Source organism: Diorhabda sublineata, chromosome 1 (genome assembly GCF_026230105.1).
Source record: "Diorhabda sublineata isolate icDioSubl1.1 chromosome 1, icDioSubl1.1, whole genome shotgun sequence".
In the NCBI taxonomy this organism is placed as follows: Eukaryota; Metazoa; Arthropoda; class Insecta; order Coleoptera; family Chrysomelidae; genus Diorhabda; species Diorhabda sublineata.
The window spans coordinates 31959914-31983332 of record NC_079474.1 but is presented as its reverse complement, the minus strand read 5'-3'; the positions used below and the strand labels follow the sequence as shown (position 1 = coordinate 31983332).

The window sequence follows — 23419 nt, the reverse complement described above, 5'->3', positions numbered from 1 at the left end:
CAAATTTTCCGGAAACAAATCACCACGTACACACTTATGAATAATACAAATGACAACATAAATTAAATGGTACGTGGTAGTACGTTGCCTAATGTGAGTGATGCTTCACCTGTATGTTTGCAATCGACTTTTTGGCTTCGATTTTACTCTACTTTGACCGATCAGATTTATCTCGTTTCCAATGTCCACTTTCTTTATTAAAAAATCATACAAAAAAAGCCCTAATATTCGAAGTATAGTCCATCGGGTTCTATCGTTTTAAATCGCGTTTTGAGAACTTGGTGAAAGATTTCTTTGGGTTTAGATGCAACAAATTGTCGCTTTGCATTCTCAACATCTCCTTTGGATTGAAATTTTTCTCATGCAAGGTTCGGGTGGTTGTACGTTGCTTCTATCAGCTTCATATGTATGTTTGCAATCGACTTTTTGACATCGATTTTGCTCTACTTTGGCCGATCAGATTTATAGAGAGTTTCTCGTTTCCAATGTCCACTTTCTTTATTAGAAAATCATACAAAAACAAATCCCTAATATTCGAAGTATAGTCACTCAATTTAAAGTTAACGTCAATTGTTGTTGCTTCTTCTTTTTCTGTACCATCACCGCTTTCGTTTTTCAATAGTTAATAAATTGAGTACGTCTCAAAATGATACAAAGGCTTCTCACTAATTATGTGAATAATATCGAGCAAATTATTACAATCTATTAAGAATAAAACGTGCTGTAAACAATAAAACATTCTGTTGAATCATTAAGTATGTGTTAACACTGTTAACTCACAATATTGTTTGGATTGCAGTTTCTGCTTATCAAAAACAAAAGTAAACAATGAGTTGAAAGAATTTATCTCACAGCAACAATACGAAAATTATCTCAGAAGTATGTGCATTTTCCATTTAACTCAATTGTCTGCGTACACACCTCAGTCCACCACACGGCACGCCACGCCAAGCCATCCCACGTGGAACGATTCAAATTCTCAGATGTGTCTCTGGGTCACTTGACGAACTACTAGTGCTCTTCCTAACGTACTCAAAGCTATTGAAAATTTTTCTGTTAAAAATAATAGAATAAAATGAGCGTGTCATCACATGGTGTGGTGTGGCGTAGCGTGTTGCTAGTGGTTTCGAACTTAATCGTTATTTCACGAAAATTTGTTAATCAGGAGGGTGGTGAACCAATTCGAACTGTAAAACGTGATTAGAGCCCTGGCCGTCATCGAAGTTTGAGATTGTATAGTATATAGCGTTGTATAGATTGAAAAGTACTTTCATCAAATGTGAGAACTTTTTCCAATTTCTCCTTTCTCTGTAGTGGTAAATGTGAGGATTGTCACTAGTTCCCTTAATTTATTTCCGATGATGTGAACTGTATTTTGTAAAATAAATTTTTTATACCTTGCTAACAGCGATATAAAATACTTGGGTCTAAATGACATTTAACGTTTTAACCTGTCAACTCTACGATATGGCGCGCAAATCTGTCATGTATAGTTTCTGTTCGCGGTCTGTCACTCATGTTTCAATATCAGTTAATGTAATGAGCGAAGCAACTCGCGGCAATCATTACCATCCAAAAAATGATCGCAATCACTTTTCCGTCTAATGAAACTTTTTTCGCCTTTTCGGAGCAGGTTCTCTCTTCAAAATCTACGGTCTTGAATGTTTCTTCATTCCAGGATTATAGTGGGGAATCCAGGTTTCATCTACAGTTACTAATCGACCCCAAAAATCCAACTCACTTTGCTTGAATCACGTATAGGAAACGTTAAATCGAATGCGTTTTCAAGCAAACGCAGCACCTAACGCAAACGCGTTCTTTTGAACTCCTTCTATCTCTCTAACCTCAATCCGATGGTCATCCAGTACCATTTGATATTGTTGGTCGTCAAGCTGATACAGCCACGTTTGAATTCAGTTGCCCCAAAATAGTGCAGAGTCTCCATGCACAATGTCTAACTCCTCGTGACAATGATGTGTCTTGAGCCACCTTATTCGTCAGATCTATCACGTTGCGACTTATTTTTTTTAGTTGGAGTCGACGTATAAATACGGAGGGATTTACTTTTAACAATATCAGTCTCATTAGACCTCGTGAATCAAGCGATTGACTGACTACAAAGAGCAACCCTAGCTTTATAAATAACAGATGTTTCCCCCAATAAAAAAATAAGGTTCTTGTTTGTTTTTGTAGTTGTATCTTTATATTTATACATAGGTATTAGTTAGTATCGAAAGATGACATAATGTCTTTCCTGTTTACACGACTGACGACAAATCAAACGAAAGAATGTTGGAATTGATTGTTGAAGGTCACTATCATCTTACAAGACGACCGTACCACCGATTTTTTTACAATGAAATATTCAGAACCGTAAACGAATGACACCACTAAAGAATTTTAATGATTAGAACGTAACAAAAATTATTACCATAATTTATAATACTGATTACTATGGAATTTGGAAATTTTTTGATTTACTGCAGACACGCAATAATTATAAGAATAAGTAACCTACTTTTATAATTAATTATCTTGAAGAAAGAGGTTGTTAAACGTACTGTATTTAACAATATGTTTTCACCTAATTCACGGTTCTCTCTATTGGATATACGATGAGCACTTGGAAATATAAATTGCAGATTATAAAAACCCTTGCCGACAATTTTGTTTGATTTACCATAGGCGTAGATACCTCATTTAATATATTAATTATAAGAAAATTATGCAGGACCTTAATAAAAAGGAAGAAGATCCCGAAGTCACTGCATGTGACTTCTCTAAGGTGAACAGGGAGGCAAGTCATGTTTTCTAACAACGATTCAGATAAACACGAAACAAATACGCAACCTCCAGCATGCACCCTCCAAGTTTTGTGTCCATTATGTTAAAAAAAATATAAAGTACAAGGTAATCGTTAAAGTGCTAAGAAAAATCTACAACAACATGCTGAAAAAATGCTGAAATCGAGTGAAAAGAAGTTTTTTCCTGTACATATTGGCACTTCTGTAAGAATTGCAGTTCCAGAGGAACTTGACAGAAAACGTGGTGATACCCGAAATATTATAGGTGTAGTTTTGGCTAAAACCGATGATGAGCTGTATCAAATTAGTAACAAGAACGGAATCTTAAAACAATTCTATTCTCGATCTCAGATTAATGTGTGTCCAAGAATTCTTCTTGATGCAGAGGATGTACCGAGTACAAAGATGGCAACTACGCTCAGTTGCTAAGCTATAATCCACTGGAACCGGCCAGGGATTTAAAAAGTGCCTGGGGGGTTCCTAACCTAACGTAACATAACCTAATCTAACTCAGAAACTATCGGCAGTACATTGCTGAATTCCTTTTTAAAAGAAGTTTCTCGTAACGTAAGGTTATTAAATTATAAAACGTAAATAGACGAGTAAAATGTACCTGCCTGTAAGGGAGTTTGGTTTAAACAGGGTACCAGACGTGAATTGAGCCCTTTTTGTACACACTGTGCAACTTCATTGTCTTCATTCAGTCATGGTCTAAAGAACGCCATATTTCTATTTATTTGAAGAAATTTATAAATTAAACGAATCTCACCAAACGACGCCACTGTTTATCACAGACTGTCCGGCAGGAATATTTTGAAGGAATTCTGTAAATACCTTCAGATAGCTTCGGTCAATGCATTTATGTTTACGATTCTATAATTTCATTTTATTCGGGGAATAAATATTATTTTTCATTCCTTAATTTGGTATGATTACTGTACGTTTTTATGAAATATTGATTGTATCTCGCATAACTGTCTTCTGCCATTTATATTGGAAGAACTATAAATCGTTTTGCTTTATAGGAATTTTGTATTAAACTGGCAGGTTTTTCTTCTGAAGAAACAAGATTCATCCGAGCTCTTCCATAATAAAATGGATTGAAGCAGCAATTTGTGTACAACTTTTTGAGACTTGACGCTGACGCGTGCATGAAGATTTTTGTGAACGAAGTCTGTTTACCATATGAGACCAAGAACTCAAAGACCGCACTACATAACATAGCCTGCTTGATGCAAATAAGATATTTGAATATGTATTAGGTTCTAATGAACACAAATTCAACGGGCAGAGCTTGATTTTATCTAATATCCATCAAGATGTATATCAAACTTCCTAAACAACGGAAATTTAACTGACAAGTTGTGATAATTCCATGTACAATATAGTTTTATTACAAGATTAAAGAATTAGATTTTAGATATTCCTCCACAGTCATTTCGGTCCTTTGCTGTTTCATCCTTTTGTTGTATTGTTTTACCTCTCTTCCTCCTACCTGTACTACTTGTTTTAGCAAAAATTTCCTTCCTTCTGTTACTTTTCTTATCAGGCTTTCTCTTTACGTATCTTTAAACAATTTAAAACTGATTCCTCTGTGAACTTTTCATAATTATTCTGTCTATTTTTCTTATTCTCTTTCCCTGCTTTACTTGTTTTTAGTGTATAAGATAGGTGCATAGTGATTAGTGCATACAGAATAAATCTGCTGCTACTGTCAAGGACGTTCAAACCTGTACTGTTTTAATTGCTTTAGCAACATCTTCACTTACTCCCGGTTTATTCCGCTTCTTCTTGTATTTTTGTATCATTTTTATAACCTATAACATGTCTCATTGAAGAACTCAGTAATTATGGAAAGAACTGGAGGAAATGCAAACGCCACCTATTGTCCTCGAGGAAAGGGTATTCGCTGACCTGTCGGCCAATCTCTAAGCATCTACTAGTTCTTCTTTACCGTTATTATTTAGTTCATTACTCAGGTTTCACTTCCAAGTAAGTACTGTTGTACACAGTCATTTTTATGTCTTCGTCTATTAATTTATTTTCAAAACTTTATGTTTATTTAGACCATAAACATTTGATTAGTTTTCTTAGTTTATATCTATGTTTCCATCTCCTGTTCTAACTATTGAAATATGGTCACCTCATCTATTCCTCGTCCTTTCAATATTAGATCCAGGATCTATTTTTCATAGTAAATCGTCACCTTCTTCATTTGTCGTTACCGTTTCTATAAATAAAACGTAACCGGATTTGCGTCATACTTCTTAATCCTCTTTATTTACTTTAAAAACCACGATTATATTGTCTTGAACGAATTATCTGAAGGTTCAGTAAGCCATTCATATGTAAATAATGAAGCAAATAAAAATTCAAAGTTCAAATCGTCTTCTGTGAGTTTTTAATGAGATGTAGAACGTTTTAAAATGTTAATATTAATAAACATTAACGTAACAAGACGCGTGAAAGGGAAATAGAATTGAAAACAGAAAAGTAACAAATCAATAAAGTACCAGTAATGTTAAAGAAGTTTCAGATATCAACCTGAAGATATTAGCAGGGAATATTGGGATAGTTCCTTATACAAATTATACAATTCTTTCACTAGCCATTAAGCCACACAAAATACAGTTTATTAAACTGTCATTTTCACACTGAAACGTCAGATTTCATTCTACTTTCGAATCAGCAATGAAAAAATTGACTTTATTAGTATCAATGATGTCAATAACTTCAGTTATTGTTTTCGTGGCGCATTAAGGGTTTTGAAGTTAAAAAATCAAAAGAGTTGTTAGTATCTTGATAGTTGCTTTGTCAAAATTGTTTCACTGGCCATTAAGCAACACAAAATACAGCTTATTAAACTGTCATTTTCAAACTGAAACGTCAGATTTCATTCTACTTTCGAATCAGCAATGAAAAAATTGACTTTATTGGTATCAATGATGTCAATAACTTCAGTTAGAGGTATTTGTAGTGTATGAATTGTTTTCGTGGTGCGTTAAGGGTTTTGAAGTTAAAAAATCAAAAGAGTTGTTAGCATCTTGATAGTCGCTTTGTCACAATTCTTTCATTAGCGATTAAACAACACAAAAAACTGTCGTTTATTCTAGTTTCGCACTTGCAAAGAAAATATTAATTTTTTAGCAACAATGATATAGTATCTAAAATGACGCAAGACACACGTAGGAAAAAATCTTTAACGTATCTTTCTGTTAGTAATTTGGGAATTCCCATAATTAGCATACCAAATATCGGTGAACGTTAGCCAAGAGTTCGTCTAGTATACTATAAATATATAATTGTTTATTTATAGAAGTCGCAAACGATTTGAATAATTAAATTCGTGTGTGTGGAAGTATAACTAGTTTCTTTCCTCAAAAATTCTTATTAATAACGATGATGTGTAACAATAGAATAAAAAAAAATTAGCAAAAAACTTAAAATGCGCTAAAAATGAGATTTTCATATAAAGTTTCATAACAGGGATAAGACATTATATAGATTTATAGTGCTTCAACGGAAACATAGACGCACACCATCTAACAGCGTGATGAAAATATAAAAGTTGGTAATTTGCTCCATCTATTGTATCACTATCGAACTACGTACTTAATGTTGCGAAAGAAGTAGCTGTTACTAGACACAGAAGGTTCTAACATGTTTGTGATCATCGCAAAGGCATATATAAAGCAGTATCTTGCAGTAAGAGATACGTGGGGAGCATTAGAAGGTAATCCGAGCCGAGACGTACATTTAGTATCCACCCAGAAGAGTAGCATGTCTAGATGTCATTTATTCTTTTTGTTTTAGTAAAACAACTCCAAACGACGTTTCTCAACACTCAACACTTCCATATATTTTTAGCTCGTTCTTTTTCTTTCATGTGCCTTGTCCAATTTCCCTACGTTGGCGATCACCATGGAAAAAGCTGTACGGTTCTTTGGAAAGCGAAAAAATTTATCAACCCTTCTAATGCCAGTCTCGAATATTTCTGATCTACGTCTGTTGCTTTCCTCCAACTCCACGGCGCCCCTCGGTTTTGCTCTTTAGTAATAGACGATACTTATTGCATCTCAAAAAATGATCCAGATATGATGTCGCCTTTTATTGTCACATGAAAACTTCTACCAAATTTTGAATGTACGATGGTCAACAAACAATAATATATCGATAGAAAAAAATTGACAAATCAGGTTTCTTTGTGAAATCAAGACATATATTTCTTGGACTTTTTCTCCCTTGATGGCGCTTTTCCATTAAGGAAATCTTTCGCCTTGTTCGTCATTATGCTCATTAATCTTTGTAATTTTCCACTTTATGGTTTCCAAGAAAATTTCGAACAATTTCCAGTCGACTTTTTCTAGATCATTCAGCTTCCCTTCAAAGTTTGTATCCTTCATTGATTCCCGTATTTGTGAACCAAAAAATATTACACGTTTTCATTTTTGCCCCACTGAGTTTGGGAAATTTCTCTTTCAGGTAGAATTCACTGCCCTCTTTAGGCATAGCTTTTACAAAATTTTTCAACAGGCCAGGCTTTATATGCAATACAATGGTGGTAAAAGTATGTCGTCATTCGTTCACCAAAGAATCATTTTAAACATTCTTCTGTTCTGGATGGAGTGATCCACGCTTGAGCCATACTTTCTTTCTGTAGTGACTTTTTATATATCTGCTGTCCCATTCGCAAATTAAGCACCTATATTGTGTAACAAAGCTGTAACCCAAGTAAACAAGCAATGACATTAAAAACTCCACAAATTTCCCAAACATGTTCACTGTATTTAATTTTTACACGAAGTAACTTCATGTTCTGGTAAGTCTCTTTTATATGAGAACCATGGGCAAACGGCTCTGAAGGACATTTGTTTCCGTTGCATAGGAACACTGCTTTCCAGCCACTAACTTCATCATATTCAAAATTCAATGAATTCATCACTACAGAAATGTTCTGCTTTAGAAAAGTAAGATTTCATTGCATCGTCGCGATGTCGGGAATAAGAAATTTTCCTACCAGGAGAAAGTACATTCCAGTCGTTTAATCTAAATCCCAAAAGCTCAGCTTGTTTTTTGGATAAATTCAAATTACGTACTAAATCGTTTTAATCGCTTTGTATCGGTTCTTTTGAAATTGACAGTTCATAACTTGGATCACTCTCTTGAAATCCCTTATCGGGTTGACTAAGAACAGATTCCTGACTTTCTGCTTTATTTGGAGGCTTTGGCGGAGACAGTTCAACACTATGTAGGATTGATCTGTTGGCCCATGACAAGTTTGGTTACTCGAAATTATGTTTGAACTTGGTGGTGACGCCTTTTGTTTGATTCAAACAAAAACAACAATCACTTACATGGTCTTTTAGTTCTGTCCAAATCATTGGTACACCAAAATCTAATAGGAGTCTCACAACGTATATGTGAAGCCCAGGATTTATCTTGGTTGCGTACAGTAAATTTTCGAGTCTGGGCACTTTCGCACCATACTTAAAATGTAATTTACGTAACTAAGTTAAATTAAATCGTTATACAGGCGCCTAAATTAAGTTATTCAAACAAAAACAGGTAAATTAGGTAAGAAGAGAATATATACCTGTCACAAAAAAACTGGATGTGACTAAAACAAAATAAATGACAAAGTTCGCCGAAACAAAATTTTATATTCTAAAATAATTAGATTGCGACGTTGTCTATTCTCATAATTAAGCTATTGAATATTTATAATTATTATTTTCATCCAAGAAGGAAGCGAAGACAAAACTCACTCTCCTGTATCCCATAATTTTTTTATTAACATGTAAAACACTTTCGCAATTTTAGTTCTTTATAAGGTGCAGAAACATAATTTATAAAATACTAATAGCGTGTAATTTATTAACAAAGCATTGTGCTTTGTGTTTATAATAGAAAGAGAAAAGTTTTTACGGGAATACAAATTCTATATACCTAACAACAATCAGTTTTTATGTAAATCGGTACATACCAGGACCGTATTGTATTGATAAACTGCATAAAAATAATAAATTCTGTTATTAAAAAAAATCATTCGTGTCTCAACTAAATATTTTTGGTTTATAATTGTGCTCAAAATATAACCCGCGTGAAGTTATCCACGGATCCATGGATTTCTGCCACGAATGTTTTTTTACAAAATAAACTGAACTTTCGCGAAAAAATGTTAATAGACGGGATATATTACATCATAATAAGCTAGGTTTGAGCGCTGAAGCGCATTGTTCGTTTTGAAATAGAGACCTCAAAAGTTTTCCAAATTTCCTTCAACTATTGCGAAGGACTGTTCATATTTTGGAATTAATTGTGGCAGATTTACTGTGGTCAGTTCTTTAGATAACTCATGTCGAACAAGGTTTGCTAGAAAGTGGTTGTTTTTTAAATTAATCTCGTCAAGCAGTCGAAAGGCGAAACAGCTGTTTCTGTCTAAATTGGTTTCTGAAAATTGAATTTTGCAACAAACTGAATCAGTAAAGAACGAATTTGGTGGAAAATTGGTCATTTAATTTTCATTTTAGCCAAAAATAGCCTTTTTATAATCTAAATCGGACAAAAATTGGCTTTTAAAATGTAATTAGATCAGTAACTCACTTTGGATACAAATTAGCTTTTCCTGAAATGATCTGGTCAACAATTAGCTATTTCAAATGGAATTTGACTGAAAATAGCTTTTCCGGGTCTAAATTTACTAGAAATTGCCCGCTTCTAAATGAATCTGATCGAAAATTAACTATTTAAAGCGAAATTTGACTATCTAAAGTTAATGTCCCCAAGAACTGGCTTTTCTGGATTTACTTTGACTAGAAGTCGCCTATTTCTGTATAGATATTATTAAAAATTGGGTATTCAAACAAAAATTTGGCCAAAAAATAAATCTTTTGAGTCAAAATTGGTCAAAAATTGGCTTTGATCTATTTTTTGCCAGAAACCGGCTGGTCTGTAATTATTTTTTCCAAAAATTCAAACTAATCTGGTCAAAAATCGGTTACTCAATGTGCAATTAGTTCAAAATAAGATTTTCCGGGTCTAAAATAACCTTTAAAGTTTAATTCGAACAGAAAGAGGATTTCCTTGAAAAAATCGACTAGAAATTTGCTTTTCCAAAAGCAGTCTGATCAACAATAATTCGCCTTTTTAAGTGTAAATTGACAAAAATAGCATTTCCGAATCTAAATCGGTCGAAAATTTGCTATTAAAGTTCAATTTTGAACAGGATCTGTCTTTGCTGGAATTACTTTGGTGGAAATTGATTTTTTTACGTTGATTTGATCTAACATAAACTTTTCTTAAAGTAATCTGGATACAAATTAACCGTTTGAAGTATGATTTGGAGTAAAAAATAGTTTTCTAGGACTAATTTGGTAAAAATTTAACCTTGCTGCAAATACTTATGTCAAAAAATGGAGTTTTTGAGTTGAATTTGATAAAAAAATGACGTTTACAATATTCAATTTGTCATATGAGGTATAATTTGATCGAAAATTGTTTCTTATGACTTTATTTTGAACATTGTCTTTCTTATTTAGTAATTAGATTTTCTAACTCAAATTCATTATAAAATGGCTTCTCTTATAAAATTTTAATCAGAAAAATGCTTTTGTAATTTGTATTGCCTCAACAAATTTCTTAGTTTGGTTGTTATATATTGACCCAAACGTGGAAGTTAATTATTTGGTCAAGAACTGGCTTTACTTTACCTAGAAGATAGCTTTTGCTTCATTATTCTGGTCAAAAAATAGCTTTTCTCAATTAAATGTTAAGTATTTATCCAAAATTTTTCAATTCTCAAAAAAAGTCTTAACAAAACGATAGAAAAACAAAACTAGATGAAAGTATATAAAACACAGTAAGGAAACAGCCAGTGAAGCAGGGATTGATTCCTGGTGCTACCATAATGAAATATCACAATTTAACTGCAGCTTTCCCATATATTCATATTCATAACATTAGAAATATCGCCTACTATGTATAAAGACTAATATAAAAAAAATACAAAAACGTTTTTTTAACGATTTTTCAAATGATTTTAGTTATACTATAAACACAAAGTCTGTAAATAAAATTACTTTACATAATCCTCTTTTCTCTATAACGAAACCTTTGGATAAACTGAATTAACTATTATATTCGTACATATACTAGAAAAGAGGACTAACATACGCAGTATTAATGACTGCAGTAACTTTATTAATAGCCACAACATATAAACCAGCATTATAAGTATTCAGGACGAATAGTGAAACCGATTTTATCTAGATTTAATAATTTAAACAATACCCTCCTTCAATATTTATGAGTAAACTAAAAATTACAATTGTTTATGAAAAAATAAATGTTTAAACCAAACACAATGAGCTTTACTGTCTTATTAATTGACTACTTAAAACTAATGCTGTAATAACGATTTCTTTCAACTCTCATTGCTGTTGCAAACGATTTTCACCTGATCGAGCATCAAATGAATCCATTATCCCATGAAAATCGAGTTTAAATGCAATCATTTACCTCAACCAATATCACGAATCAATAAACACTTTTAATACATGCAATAAGTATCAATAACATAACTCTAATTTGTTCAAATGCAACAAACCACAATAATCAATGTAGATAAGCCTAATTAATCTTCTATAGACATGTGTAAACACATCAACAATGAATGAAGCGTTCAGTTAAACTAGTTTTTAATTGAAGAATATCTCACCTTATTCAAGAATAAGTTGTAATGTTGATAAAAAAGAGATGAGATTATTCTTAACCACCGCCCTCGAATAACACAAACACTTGCACACAGTTCACAGAAAGTTCAATAAGATAAAGAGGAACTTATCGTTACCACACGGAATGAAATTACAATCCTCGTCAAACGCCTGCGTTGAAATGCGTTTGGGTCAGCCGGCAGCCAGTCCGAGGGAAACGAATTCACTTCGGAAAAGCGAGAATATGCGAATCGTCTAATGCGGCTGTTTGAATGGTCGCTTGGATTTCCCGCGCTGGATAAACTCCTGCAGCTCTGATTCAGCAAAACACAACGAAAAAACAATAGATGGATACTATTTTAATATTACACTGGTTTGTTACACACGAACTATGTGATGATTTTTATTTATGCTGGTGTACTCTCATTAATAATAAATAATAACTTTGTTTCAATCACGTCGTTTTTTTGTGACAATTACTTCTAACCTCTTACGTTATCTTTTTTCTTCATTTAGGCATCTGTATCATTATTACATTCAACTAACTCGCCTCTTACATAAGCTAATTAGATCGTAGACATGCCACGAAAATGTTTTAACAACCCTGGCAGTTTTTGTTATGTGTGTGGAGAATTAACTTTTACAACTCAGCCTCGAAATTTCACGGCAGTACTTCAAGGGTGCTATTTAAAATATTTGGGATGTTCTACGAAGAATCACGATAAATCCTGAGTTCCTCATAAATGTTGTGTAACGTGTGAGATTGCTATTAGATTCAATTAAGCAAGAACCCAGCCATACGCCATTTGCTATTTGGACCTAACCAAAGGATCATGTTTTTGTTATTTTTGTTGGAGTCGAATATTTACGAAAATTGTTAGTATTAATTTTATATTTAGGAATAATATCTCTAAACGTAGCATATATTTGTACTTTTTACGAAAATATAGGTTTTGAAGTGACAAGGAAACGTGTCGTGTCAATTTTTTTCATACACATATTATTGTTTTGGGCCCTAGTACATTGATATAAGTTTTCATGGGACAAAATAATAAAATTTTGTTAATCAGTGTGTGTTATTATATATATTTAAATTTATATTTTTTATTACTATGAGCATTACAAGAAGTATAAATTGAGAACAGGAACGGCTCCACGGTTAGGAAACTACATGAAATTTTGAAAAATTCACACAGCCTTCTATGATATTTTGAGTCTATGTGACAATTGATAAAACCGAAATTCTTACAGGTCAGGTGTTAATGAGAATTATTGAATTAGTTTTGAACAATAAATTTTGCAAAAAATGCGAAAGAATTATACATTTGTTGTAAAAAAACTCCCATGTGTATCCTCCAAAGTCTTCAATTCAATTTTTTGGGGGGGTAAAATAACCTCATAAATACAAATAGATTCTGGCTTAGTCTTAAATTTGTATATATGACTATATATCTGTATATTAATCATACTTTGATTATAATTAAATATATTCATGTTCCTGTATAGGCTTGTCCATATTTTAATGCAAATTTTATAAAATGTTACTGAACTCTAAAAGATGCATGCCATTAAAGTGGATAGAAATATTTCGCTGTTATTTAAAATACTTCGAGTTAATGGCATATACTTAGTCAACAACCGGATAATAATTATCTCTCGAATTTCCCAGAAAGACTGACTCAATTCTATGCAATTCGAATGCTGGGACTCTACGAACAAAACAGCAAACAAGAACTTGTAAAATAATAATCCAGTGGCGTATGTAAGTCACGCGAATAAGAATTAATTAACTGTTTAATAAATATCTAATAAATAAAAGATATATTCATTTTTTTCTGTCAATAAAATGCCGATGGTAAATTATTCTAGCCAAACATTAGATATTCTTAGTCTTATTTGGTCTAGAACTGGCTTAACTTCAGCTACTATTTGGCTTCTTCATTATTCTGGTGAAAAAGTAGCTATTTAAGGATAATGTTAACAGAAATTTGCTTTTCTGAATTTACTTTTGTTAGAACTGCCTATTTCTATATTAGATTCATAAAAAGTTGGATATATCGAATTAAATGTAGCCAAAGCTAGAAATCACCTGTTTTTAAATGAATCTGATCAAAATTTTACTATTTGAAATGAAATTTAGCCAAAATATGTCAAATATTAACTATTTAAGATTGAAGTTACCAGAAATTTGCTTTTCTGGATTTACTTTGGCTAGAAATCGCCTACTTCTGAATCAATTTTATTAGATATTCACTATTTTAAATTAAATTTGGTCAGAAATAGTTTTTCGGATTTAAATTGGTGGAGAATTGGCTTTTTAATGTTAATGTGTCAAAGAACTGGCTTGTATGCATTTTCTTTAGATAGAATTCTGATCTCTTATCAAAAATGGGCTATATCAAAAAATATTTTTAGTCGAAATTGTTCAAAAATTTTGAACTATCCAGTAGCGTATCTAAGTCAAAACGATCTGACAAGAATCTATTACGTGTCTAATTTGGTCAAACATAGCTTGTATCTACGTCAAAAGGACGAAATATGGGATAAATAAACGATATATTCATTTAATTCTTTCAAAAAAAGTTCTGTTGTTTTTGTTTTGAATTTTAATAATAAATGTATTATAAAAGTCGTCAAGGAACTATCAACATTATTATTTATTTCATGTTGGGCTATAAATTGAACCTCTCTCTTTCTCTCAATATTAGTTTCCATTAGATCTGTTTCTATTTTTATGGTTATGTTAATGTCATTACTTTAATTTTAATTTAAGTTATTCTGATAACGAATATATTCAATACTTTTTCCTGATTCTAATATAAGAACAAATATTATAACTTTTGTTATTAGTTTAAGGATTTTTGGCAACACTGCTTTCGGAAATTATTCTTGTTACAATACACAATTGTATGTTTAGTTGCCTAGAGTTAATTATTCAATGTCGGTTAGCATGTAATTGAATTTTTTGAACGTTTTCTTATTTTGAAATTATTAGGTTTTATATAGAGATTTATACTGGTATGATGTGTAAAAAAGTTTCAAAAATGCTTAGACAAAAAGCTAAAATTACGCACATGATTGTGTTGATATGTGTGTTTTCGAAATCTACTGTACTATTTGCAATAATAAACACCGAATATATTGTATCAAAAAATTAATAGAGATTTTTTTATTTCGAATTAATTAACACATTACAGTCTCTAATGACTTCTAGTTTAAGCGGAAAATCATTTTTTCTACCTGACAACATATAATCAGCGCAGAATCGCGTTTAACGATCTTGGAAACTTCAGCTGATACAATTTCAGCCATTTTCCAATTTTCTACTATTTGATACACGTACACAAACCAAAAATGTATTTCGTATTTTTCAAATATGTTTTGTTATATGATTTGTTGTTGTTTGTTAATAGTGAAATAAGAGTGAAAAGAAATGATATAGATCTGCCGACATGTATCGACAAATTTGATATTCACAGAGATACAATAATTAGGACGCAAGATTCCCAAAATATGGGGGCGAAATATTTGACCGAACTCGATTTGGGATCGAGAGAAGAATGTTTACATCTTTGTTGTGAAACTGACAACTGCGATGTGTTTGTTTTTGAAGAAAAAGTAAGAAATTTTCCATTTATATACAGTGGAATAAATCATTACACTGGATAATGAAAAATAACAACAACTTTGCCTACACTCGATTTCACTTATTTTGAATTTAGAAATATTTTTACGGGTTAACATTTTATAAAATTTGCTTTTTTGTGCTCACATCACTTTATTCGGAAAAATGTCTGGAAGCCAATGAATTTTCAAAAAAATATCAAATTAGTATAAATTATTTTAAATACTGTTCAATACACCTCTCTTTAATGTCAGTTCCTCTTCGGTGTTGCCGGCTGTCTACGATTTCCCTCTAACCTAAAGATCTTGTTATTCAGTCAAATCCTTGTATATTCTTGTATTGTATTCTTTATACAATGGTCAAATGAAGCAGTATTTAGTCTATTCTCATAGTTCGAAATATTTCTAAGGATCATTTTCTCTTCTAACATGTATAAGATACCGCACAAATATTAAATAAAATAAAATTTCATGTCAGGGCCGTCTAAAAGGAAACCAATCCTAACCAAAAAAATCAAACTCTTTCGCAATGTTTCTACTTGTTCCAGTTTCGTTTGTTATTATCATTAATCTGATTTTATTCGTATTTATTCTCATTTAGATAGTATTCAATACTGAATTCCATGTTGTTAGAGTGTTATAACTAAAATTTCTGCAAATCAGGATTTTATTATTTGGCAACGCAGCATTTGGAAATACTATTCGAAAATATTATTCTAATTGCCATACACAAATGTATGTTAAGTTGCCTATATTTGATTATTTAATTACCTATTATTTTTATAAATTAGGATTTGTAACAGAAAAATAATAGAATGTTTTGGTGTTTTCTCCAGTTAACGATGTTTTTATTGAAAAAAGTTGTGCAATTAGTGTTAAATATGACAAAGTTTTATTGCAGGTGTTCTGTGTATAAGGGCCACATAATTAACAATTCTAACATTTTTACCTCGTTCAATATATACTCTACTTGTAATTTTCTGATTCGTAATATTCATTTTTTTAAAGCATTTTAGATACGAGGGATACAAAAAATGTTCGACTATTCACCAAAGATGCGCTGTTGTTTGTGTTTGAGACATTCTTAAAAAATTCAAAATTATAAGACTTTTCAAATTATCCCTTAGATTCAAGATTATAATATTTTAATTCAAGGTTCAGATATATTTCCAAAGTAAATTCATTGAACGTGTTTGTTTTAGAATGCCGGTAGCTGCTATTTATTCCAATGTGGTCCACCGGAGGATTTCAAATGTAAATTTACTCATCACGTGAATTATTCGAGTGCCATATTATCTATAAATAGACATATACCCGATTTAGAAAGTCAAATAAAGCTAACGAAACATGAAAAAGACCTCAATCAATTGAGGTAGGTACATAATTAATTGGTGCCTACGAATTATAAAAATTGTTCTACTGTTATTTTCTTTTGTTTAGATTTTTCCCTATTTCAGCCTTTTTTACATAATCTATTTGTTTATTTTTTCTTTCTATCTATTTTCCTTATATATTTCATCTTATTCGAAAGTCCTGCAATACAGGTATGTCCAATAGCATACAAATAAAAATCAAAAAAAGGATTTTTTTGTCACAGGAAACCAGAACTAGAATCAGAACCTCCTGTACATATTCCTGAAATAAAACCAACGTCTTCATCATCAACAACTATAATTCCATCTCTCCGAGAAATTGTACCAGTTATTAAAAGCAATAAACCCCCTGAAGACGGTAAGATTTATATAATTACATAGATTCAGAGTACTTTTTTAATTTGTTTCTTCTATTTTATGGTTACGGAGATATTTGTTGCAATCTGACAAGGTTGCTTTCAATTTATACAGTCGGTCATCGCGGAACAAAACTATGCGTTTTTAATTTTTCTATGTGTGAGAAAGTTTAAAACATTTTTGATAGATAACGGTAGCTACGCCCTTTGCATTAATGCTTGAGTCAACAATACTCAATCCTCTTATTTTCAAACAAACGTCAGTAACATGTCGATATTTGTATGGGAGAGTTTTTTTTTGAAAAATTAAAACTGAAATAATTATTATGACGCATTATTCTTAATTATCGCCAAACTTGTTCAGCTAGGGATAGTTTGTTCTTAGTGCCATAGATAAAGTAATATTAGATTACGCTTTTTTATTCGCGAAAATTACGAAGTGGGTGACATCTCTTGATTTTGTTTTAAACTTCAGTACAATAAACTCAGAAAACGAGCTAATTTTGTTGTTTCTTGAACAATAAAAAGTGTTGGTTGAAATTTTAGTCTAAATAGTAAAATAATTTACCTGTTTAAAGTGCTTTCATGATTTAGAAACAGCCACATATTCATAAGGTACACTTCGAAAACAATAAAAACGTGGTAAAAGTTGTATTGTCCCAAATGTACTGGTAGTTAAAATCCCATTCAAGTGAAAAATAAAACCTTTGTAGTTTTATGTTTATAGTCTACTCTTCCTTTCGTACTTACATGAACAATTGCATTTCCAATCTTTAACTAGATCATTCAGATTGATTGTTATCTCATAAAGCTGGGAAGCTAGAGCTAACGTCTGTAAACACAAATTTGTTCCTTCTGTCAAAATCAGCTGATGTAATTTAAACATGGCCGTCGTGGGGTAAACAAATGCCTTTGACGTAAGTTTATGTGTGGTTTTTGAAGTAATTTGTTAGATTTTAGGCCTTATTATTCCCAGTTTTATTGCGAAATGGCTTCTTAAAGAGTTGATACTTAAAAAAGTGCGTCATTTACCCCCAAAAACGTGATTTAATTGTTTTTTTTTCGTTTATACAGTGTTGTGCTTACTGTAGGTAACAGAAAATTTATTCTGAAAAGGAATTATGTTGGAAACTGGTGGAAAATGAGCAGAATTCTGACTGAAGCTCTTTTTATCTAATACAACGAGGTTAACTCCACCTAAAGCTTTGAGCTTGTACTTGTACCTTTCAGCTGCCGCTGGGCTATTGTAACCTAAAAAGTACTCACTTGAAACTTCAATGTAACAATGGAAATTAATTTCCAAAAAAACCTGAGTATTATTAGTTTTGTAAATTGCTTGAAAGTTTACTTGCAGACTGACTAAACAGCAAAAATATTCAGTTTATACTGTAACAAGTTCAATGAAACAAAGAAAAAATAATACAAAACAACCAAACTACCGGAAAAAATCAAGAAACACTAATACCCCACGGTCTCCATTTTTGAGTAGATCAGCTGTTTTCTTAGATTGCATAATATGTGTAGGGGCTTGAAGTTTGATGTTAGGATTGATCTATACTTACATATGCAGAGGAAACTCGAGCGGACACAACAAAAACGAAGCAAATAATTAGGGCAGCAGAGATAAAAACATTGAGAACTATTAAAGCAGTGAACATAAGAGATCAAATGAGAAGCAGGACTATAAGAGAAGATCTCAAACTTCTGGACGTAGTTTGAAAATGAAAAATGAAAAACCAACTTCAAGAGATTGCACGAAAGCTGGACATGTACTTCTCAAGAGGTTGAAAGTAGAAGAAACAAGACTAAGTCTTAAGAAAAGAGAATGGAGAAAAATGTAATGGGGTGAAACATTTTAAAGAAAAATTTGGTTTCTTAGCACTACTAAAGGATTTTTCCGAATATTTCACAAATTAGTAAACATAATTATCTTCTGTACCAATTGATTCGTTGAAATGGGTCCATCCTAGTTGACGGTGCATATCTAAAAATGCATACGTTCAAATTTTCACGGAAGTTTAATATTGTAAGCGTGAAATTCTGAGGAAGTAAAATTAGTAGTCCAAAACCACGGTCATGGCACGATGGATGATAAAAAATTCATTAATTCCGACGTCATCAGAAATTATTTAGAATAATTTCTTTGTGTGTATGTGTATATGTGATTATATACTTAATTATATAAACAAAAACCATGCATTCACTTTCCCTTTTTCTAATTGGATTTTTGTCTCAACTAATTAATTGTTATTTTTACCTAAACTTGAGAAGCCAATCGGTGGGCTCCCGGTTTCGGATTTCCAGCCTTGCGTATAACATAATTTGCAATAATTCAACTAGCTCTTTGAATTAAAAAAGAGAAGACCAAGTACAAGACCACATGGAGAATAATTATCGATAGAATAAAATGAAATAGAAAGGAAACGCATAAAAAGTATTACGTATTACATAACAAATTGTGTACACCCATTATTTTCACGTGTAGCTACTTTATATTTCTTAAAAATCACCCTGTATATAGTTTCATAACGTATAAATAAAGACCGTAAAGTGAATTTCACAACGCGCAACAAAAATTGGAGGCAGAAACTCTTCGAATTGACACAACTAAGTAGATTTATGTAATAATTATTGTGAGGAATCTATTTCCTACTTAATAATAATTAGAAATTCATAATGTTGCAATTAAACAATGGTGAATGCTTTGAGTATTACGAGTGGTATTTGGAAATTGTTCACATGTATTAAGCCTAATTGCTTTCGAAATGGAGAAAAAACAGTTGAAGAGATAATTGTGACGTTTCCCATTATTGTCATTGCAGTAATTATTTTTTGAACGGTCATCGTCTGTTAACTTATCTAGCTAACAACAAAGAATACGACGAAAATTATAAATTCAATTATTAAGAACTTAAGCATACCTAAATGATATTTTTATTCTATTCCTTCTTCTTTTATTTATTCTATGTTTTTTTTAAAGTTATGTTTAAATTTGTAATAGATGTTGGTATTTCTTTAATTTGTTTTCCCTTTTCGATCACAGAACTATGCTGTCGAGGCATTGAAATGGTGTAAAAGTAGATTTATAATCTATATTAAACTAAATATGATAATAACTGTCATTGATATCGATGGTGCAGTACACTGTGCGGCTCTGGCACATCATATTCATTTCTCTCTCTCTTTATCTATACTGCGCATGCTTGAGAATGCGCAGAACCGAGCTGGAACTCCGGACGATAGAGAAAGCGTTATCATTCTGTCTTCTTTAATCGGAATAGCGTCCACTTATAGAAACTGTTCATATAGAATTATTACATATATGCGTAAGGTGCAATAATATTTCCATTTAAAAAACTTCTATAAGTCGAGAACACGTATAATTTTTTCTTCAAGCTGAAAGATAAATAGCGAAAGGAAACTTAATTTTTTCGATGCGAGAAGAAGTAATAACATTCGAGAAGAAATTATCCATCTTGGACATGATTTTGGAAGGAAAACTTTGTTTCACTTTCCGATCTTGCTTCAAATTTCTCAAGAAAATAATTCCTCTATTGATAAAAACAGAATAACTTGTCAAAAATCCTCTGAATGCTACAATAACTGCGTTGATTCGTTTAGTGGACTGAATTTTACAATATGTCTGATGTCTCGATAGGAATTCTGACTGATTAATTCTAGTTCTAGAATATAATTTAATGTGTTAACTTTTATTTTTACTTCTTACACCAGGATCGAAAATTTTTGAAACCAAAAAAAATAATATTAGAATGAAACATACTAGAAAAGGAGGGGAAGATGATAAAAATAAAAAGGAAAAATAATTTACGGACGATCTGAGGCTGGGAAGGGAAAAGGGGTGAGTTTTTAAGGGTAAAAAATAGTTTTTCTTGATTTCCGGTAAAACTACTAGTCTTATGAAAAAAAGATTAATAGCAAAGTGTAGGTAATAAGAAGATCTACTATTTTTGTGTTTATAATTTTTTGACATAACCTCAAAATTCATGTGGAATATTGGAAAAACCAAGTTTTTTGTTTGTAATTTTTATCTTTTACAAAAAACATTTGTTTTTCACGACATCTCGTGAAAAGTTGCCTTTTTATGTTCCATGTACACTCTAATTTATTTGATTTGAAATACGTATTTTTTCACGTTATTTTGACATAATTCTGAAAAAACCCTAAATTTCGAACGAAAATTCTCCCGTTAAAAAAATCTGCTTTTTTGAAAAGTCGGCGGGATTTTTATTCGTTGAAATCTCTATTTCCTATTAGTTTAAAAAAATATTACCATCAGCATGGTAAATTTTCTTAGAACAGGCAAAAAATAAGGCTAAAAACCCGAATTTTTTTTTTATCATTATGTACAATTTTTAGTTATTCATTAAATTTTTTCCCTCTCATTATAATACATTACTCTAAAAAAACGTGAGATTCCATGTTTTATTGATAAGCATGAGTAATTGTGTGAAATTTTAATAAATAACAAAAAATTGTACACACTGAAATTTTTGGATGGGAATTTTTTTCTTTTTTTTGCCTTTTCTGAGAAAGTTTATCATGGTGATGGTTACTTTTTTTACACCATTGAAAAGTAGAGATTTCAACGAATAAAAATCTTACCGACTTTTTACAAAAGCTAATATTTTGATGGGAGAATTTTCGTTCGAAAATTAGGGTGCTTTTATGATAATATATCAAAATTACGTGAAAAAATAAATATATCAATTCAAATGATTTTGGGACATAATCAAAAAAAATTTTGTTCGTAAAAGATAAAAATCAAAAGCGAAAATCTTGGTTCTTTGAATTTTTCACATAAATTTTGAGGTTATGTGAAAAAAGTGAGAATACAAAAGTTGTTATTTGATTTTTTTCTATAGGACTTGTAGTTTTACCAGAAATAAAGATAAACCGGTTTTTATCCTCAAGAACTCACCCAGTTTCCCTTCCCAACCTCAGATCGCCCTTAAATTATTTTTCCTTCCATTTTCTCCTCCTTTTCCAATAGGTTTCATCCTACTATTATTTTTTTCTCTCGAATTTTATATACGTAATTTCGGTAGGACTACTATACTCAACTTTATGAATAAACACTTTAGAAGGAATTGTAGATCGTTCACTATAAGACGATGAAAATTAAAACTTACCGCTTGGGCTTCGGGATGAATAAAGAAATCGGTTTCTATATATGCAAGCATGGGGGCGCGCTTCGTCCTCGACATTTCGATAACAATTACAAAACGCGCCGTTTTTTTTTCTTTTCCAAATCTCACTTTCAAATTTTGCAAAAATCTCGTAACATCCGTAAAACGTTGACGCACCAATAAACACAACACGCAATAATTTTGTGGCTTCTTTCTTGTGCCAATATCGCAAGACAAGTGACGATCACTGTGACGGTAGTGGCAAAGAAAGAAATTGTTTATTTAGGTAGGAAAAACAATAGAATTTCACGGGTTCACATTGTTATTGTAAAATACATAATGATTCAGTTAAAAAGGTTACGGCATTAATTATTACCAAGGAAAAATTGTGCACAAGATGTCTCGTGAATGGAAAACATACAAATTACTTTTTAAAAATCACAATTTATTAAAATTACATCAAAATTTCAAGCAATAGAAACTGATAAAGTTACTTACTTATCTACAGCCTCTTCTACTATAGGGATAGAGGTGACGTTTCTTCTCCATTTAGCTCTATTCTCTGCATCCTGTTTAGCTCGTTCTCTCTTTTCCAGGCTGTTCGCTACTTCTCTTTTCCATTTCATAATGAAACTGCTTCTTCTCTTCTTATATCACCTTAAATGTTCTGTGATTTTACATTCTCAGTTTGTGTCCAAACTATTTCTTCACTCACTACGTTTAATTTGCGTGTTTTTTGTGTCGTTTTTAGAACTCTTCAATCTCCTCCTTATGTGCCTCCTCTTTTGGACTGTATACTACCAATATTTGTTTCTCTTTTCTTCTTATCAGTATTTCCGCAACCCCTCTTCAATTTCTAATTCTATTTTTGTTACATTTATTGATAATTCTTGTTCTTTTCCTAGTTCTATATAAAGTCAAATTTTCATTCTCGTTTCGGCTATCGCCTTTCCGCTTTTTTTTAAGAAGATGCAGAATCCAAGTAACGGATTCCACGAATTCCCGTAACCTACCAACTAAACCGCCATCTTCTTGTCATCTCCGTCCAATCAGGAATTATTGTGATATTGTTGTGTATTGTTCTAGTGCGTTCGATAGTCGCTGCATCCTGCTTCGAAAGCCAGGAGGTCCTAGGGGATTATACCCGCCACCACCTGTGCAGAGACAATCCGATAGGAACTGGTGATTCTCAGTGCACCTTGCCCTTGTACCAGACATATGCCTCATACAGAAGAATCGAGTGAATCGTCACCATCAATAGCCCTCGTTTTTCAGGCCGTGGTCCGTTAATATTTGCCTTTAAGCATATCAAAGATGCTGTCCTCTCGGCTGCCTTTTAATCTGTATGTGGGGCCAGAAAGACATCATTATCTAAGGTCATTCCCAAATACTTTACTTCGCATC

General features: G+C 31.9%; 2 protein-coding genes across 5 annotated transcripts in view; one reads left to right on the top strand and one right to left on the bottom strand.

Moving 5' to 3' along the window:
- The window catches only part of LOC130450384 (protein phosphatase 1 regulatory subunit 14C), a 321652-nt gene extending 309943 nt beyond the window's left edge, over positions 1–11709 (bottom strand). Inside the window, exon 1 of the mRNA XM_056788762.1 lies at positions 11521–11709. The gene's annotated coding sequence lies outside the window, so the exon portion shown is untranslated. The remainder of the gene's footprint in view (positions 1–11520) is intronic.
- A 3088-nt stretch (positions 11710–14797) lies between these two features.
- Positions 14798–23419, top strand: part of LOC130445938 (uncharacterized) — a 40403-nt gene continuing 31781 nt past the window's right edge. For 2 of the 4 annotated variants that reach the window (XM_056781871.1, XM_056781863.1), the window contains exons 1-3: positions 14798–15133; positions 16342–16511; positions 16737–16870. In XM_056781871.1, coding sequence (XP_056637849.1) covers positions 14870–15133; positions 16342–16511; positions 16737–16870 — 568 coding nt within the window. In that variant the 5' untranslated portion in view covers positions 14798–14869. The remainder of the gene's footprint in view (positions 15134–16341; positions 16512–16736; positions 16871–23419) is intronic. The other 2 variants (XM_056781854.1, XM_056781882.1) reach the window with 2 other exon arrangements.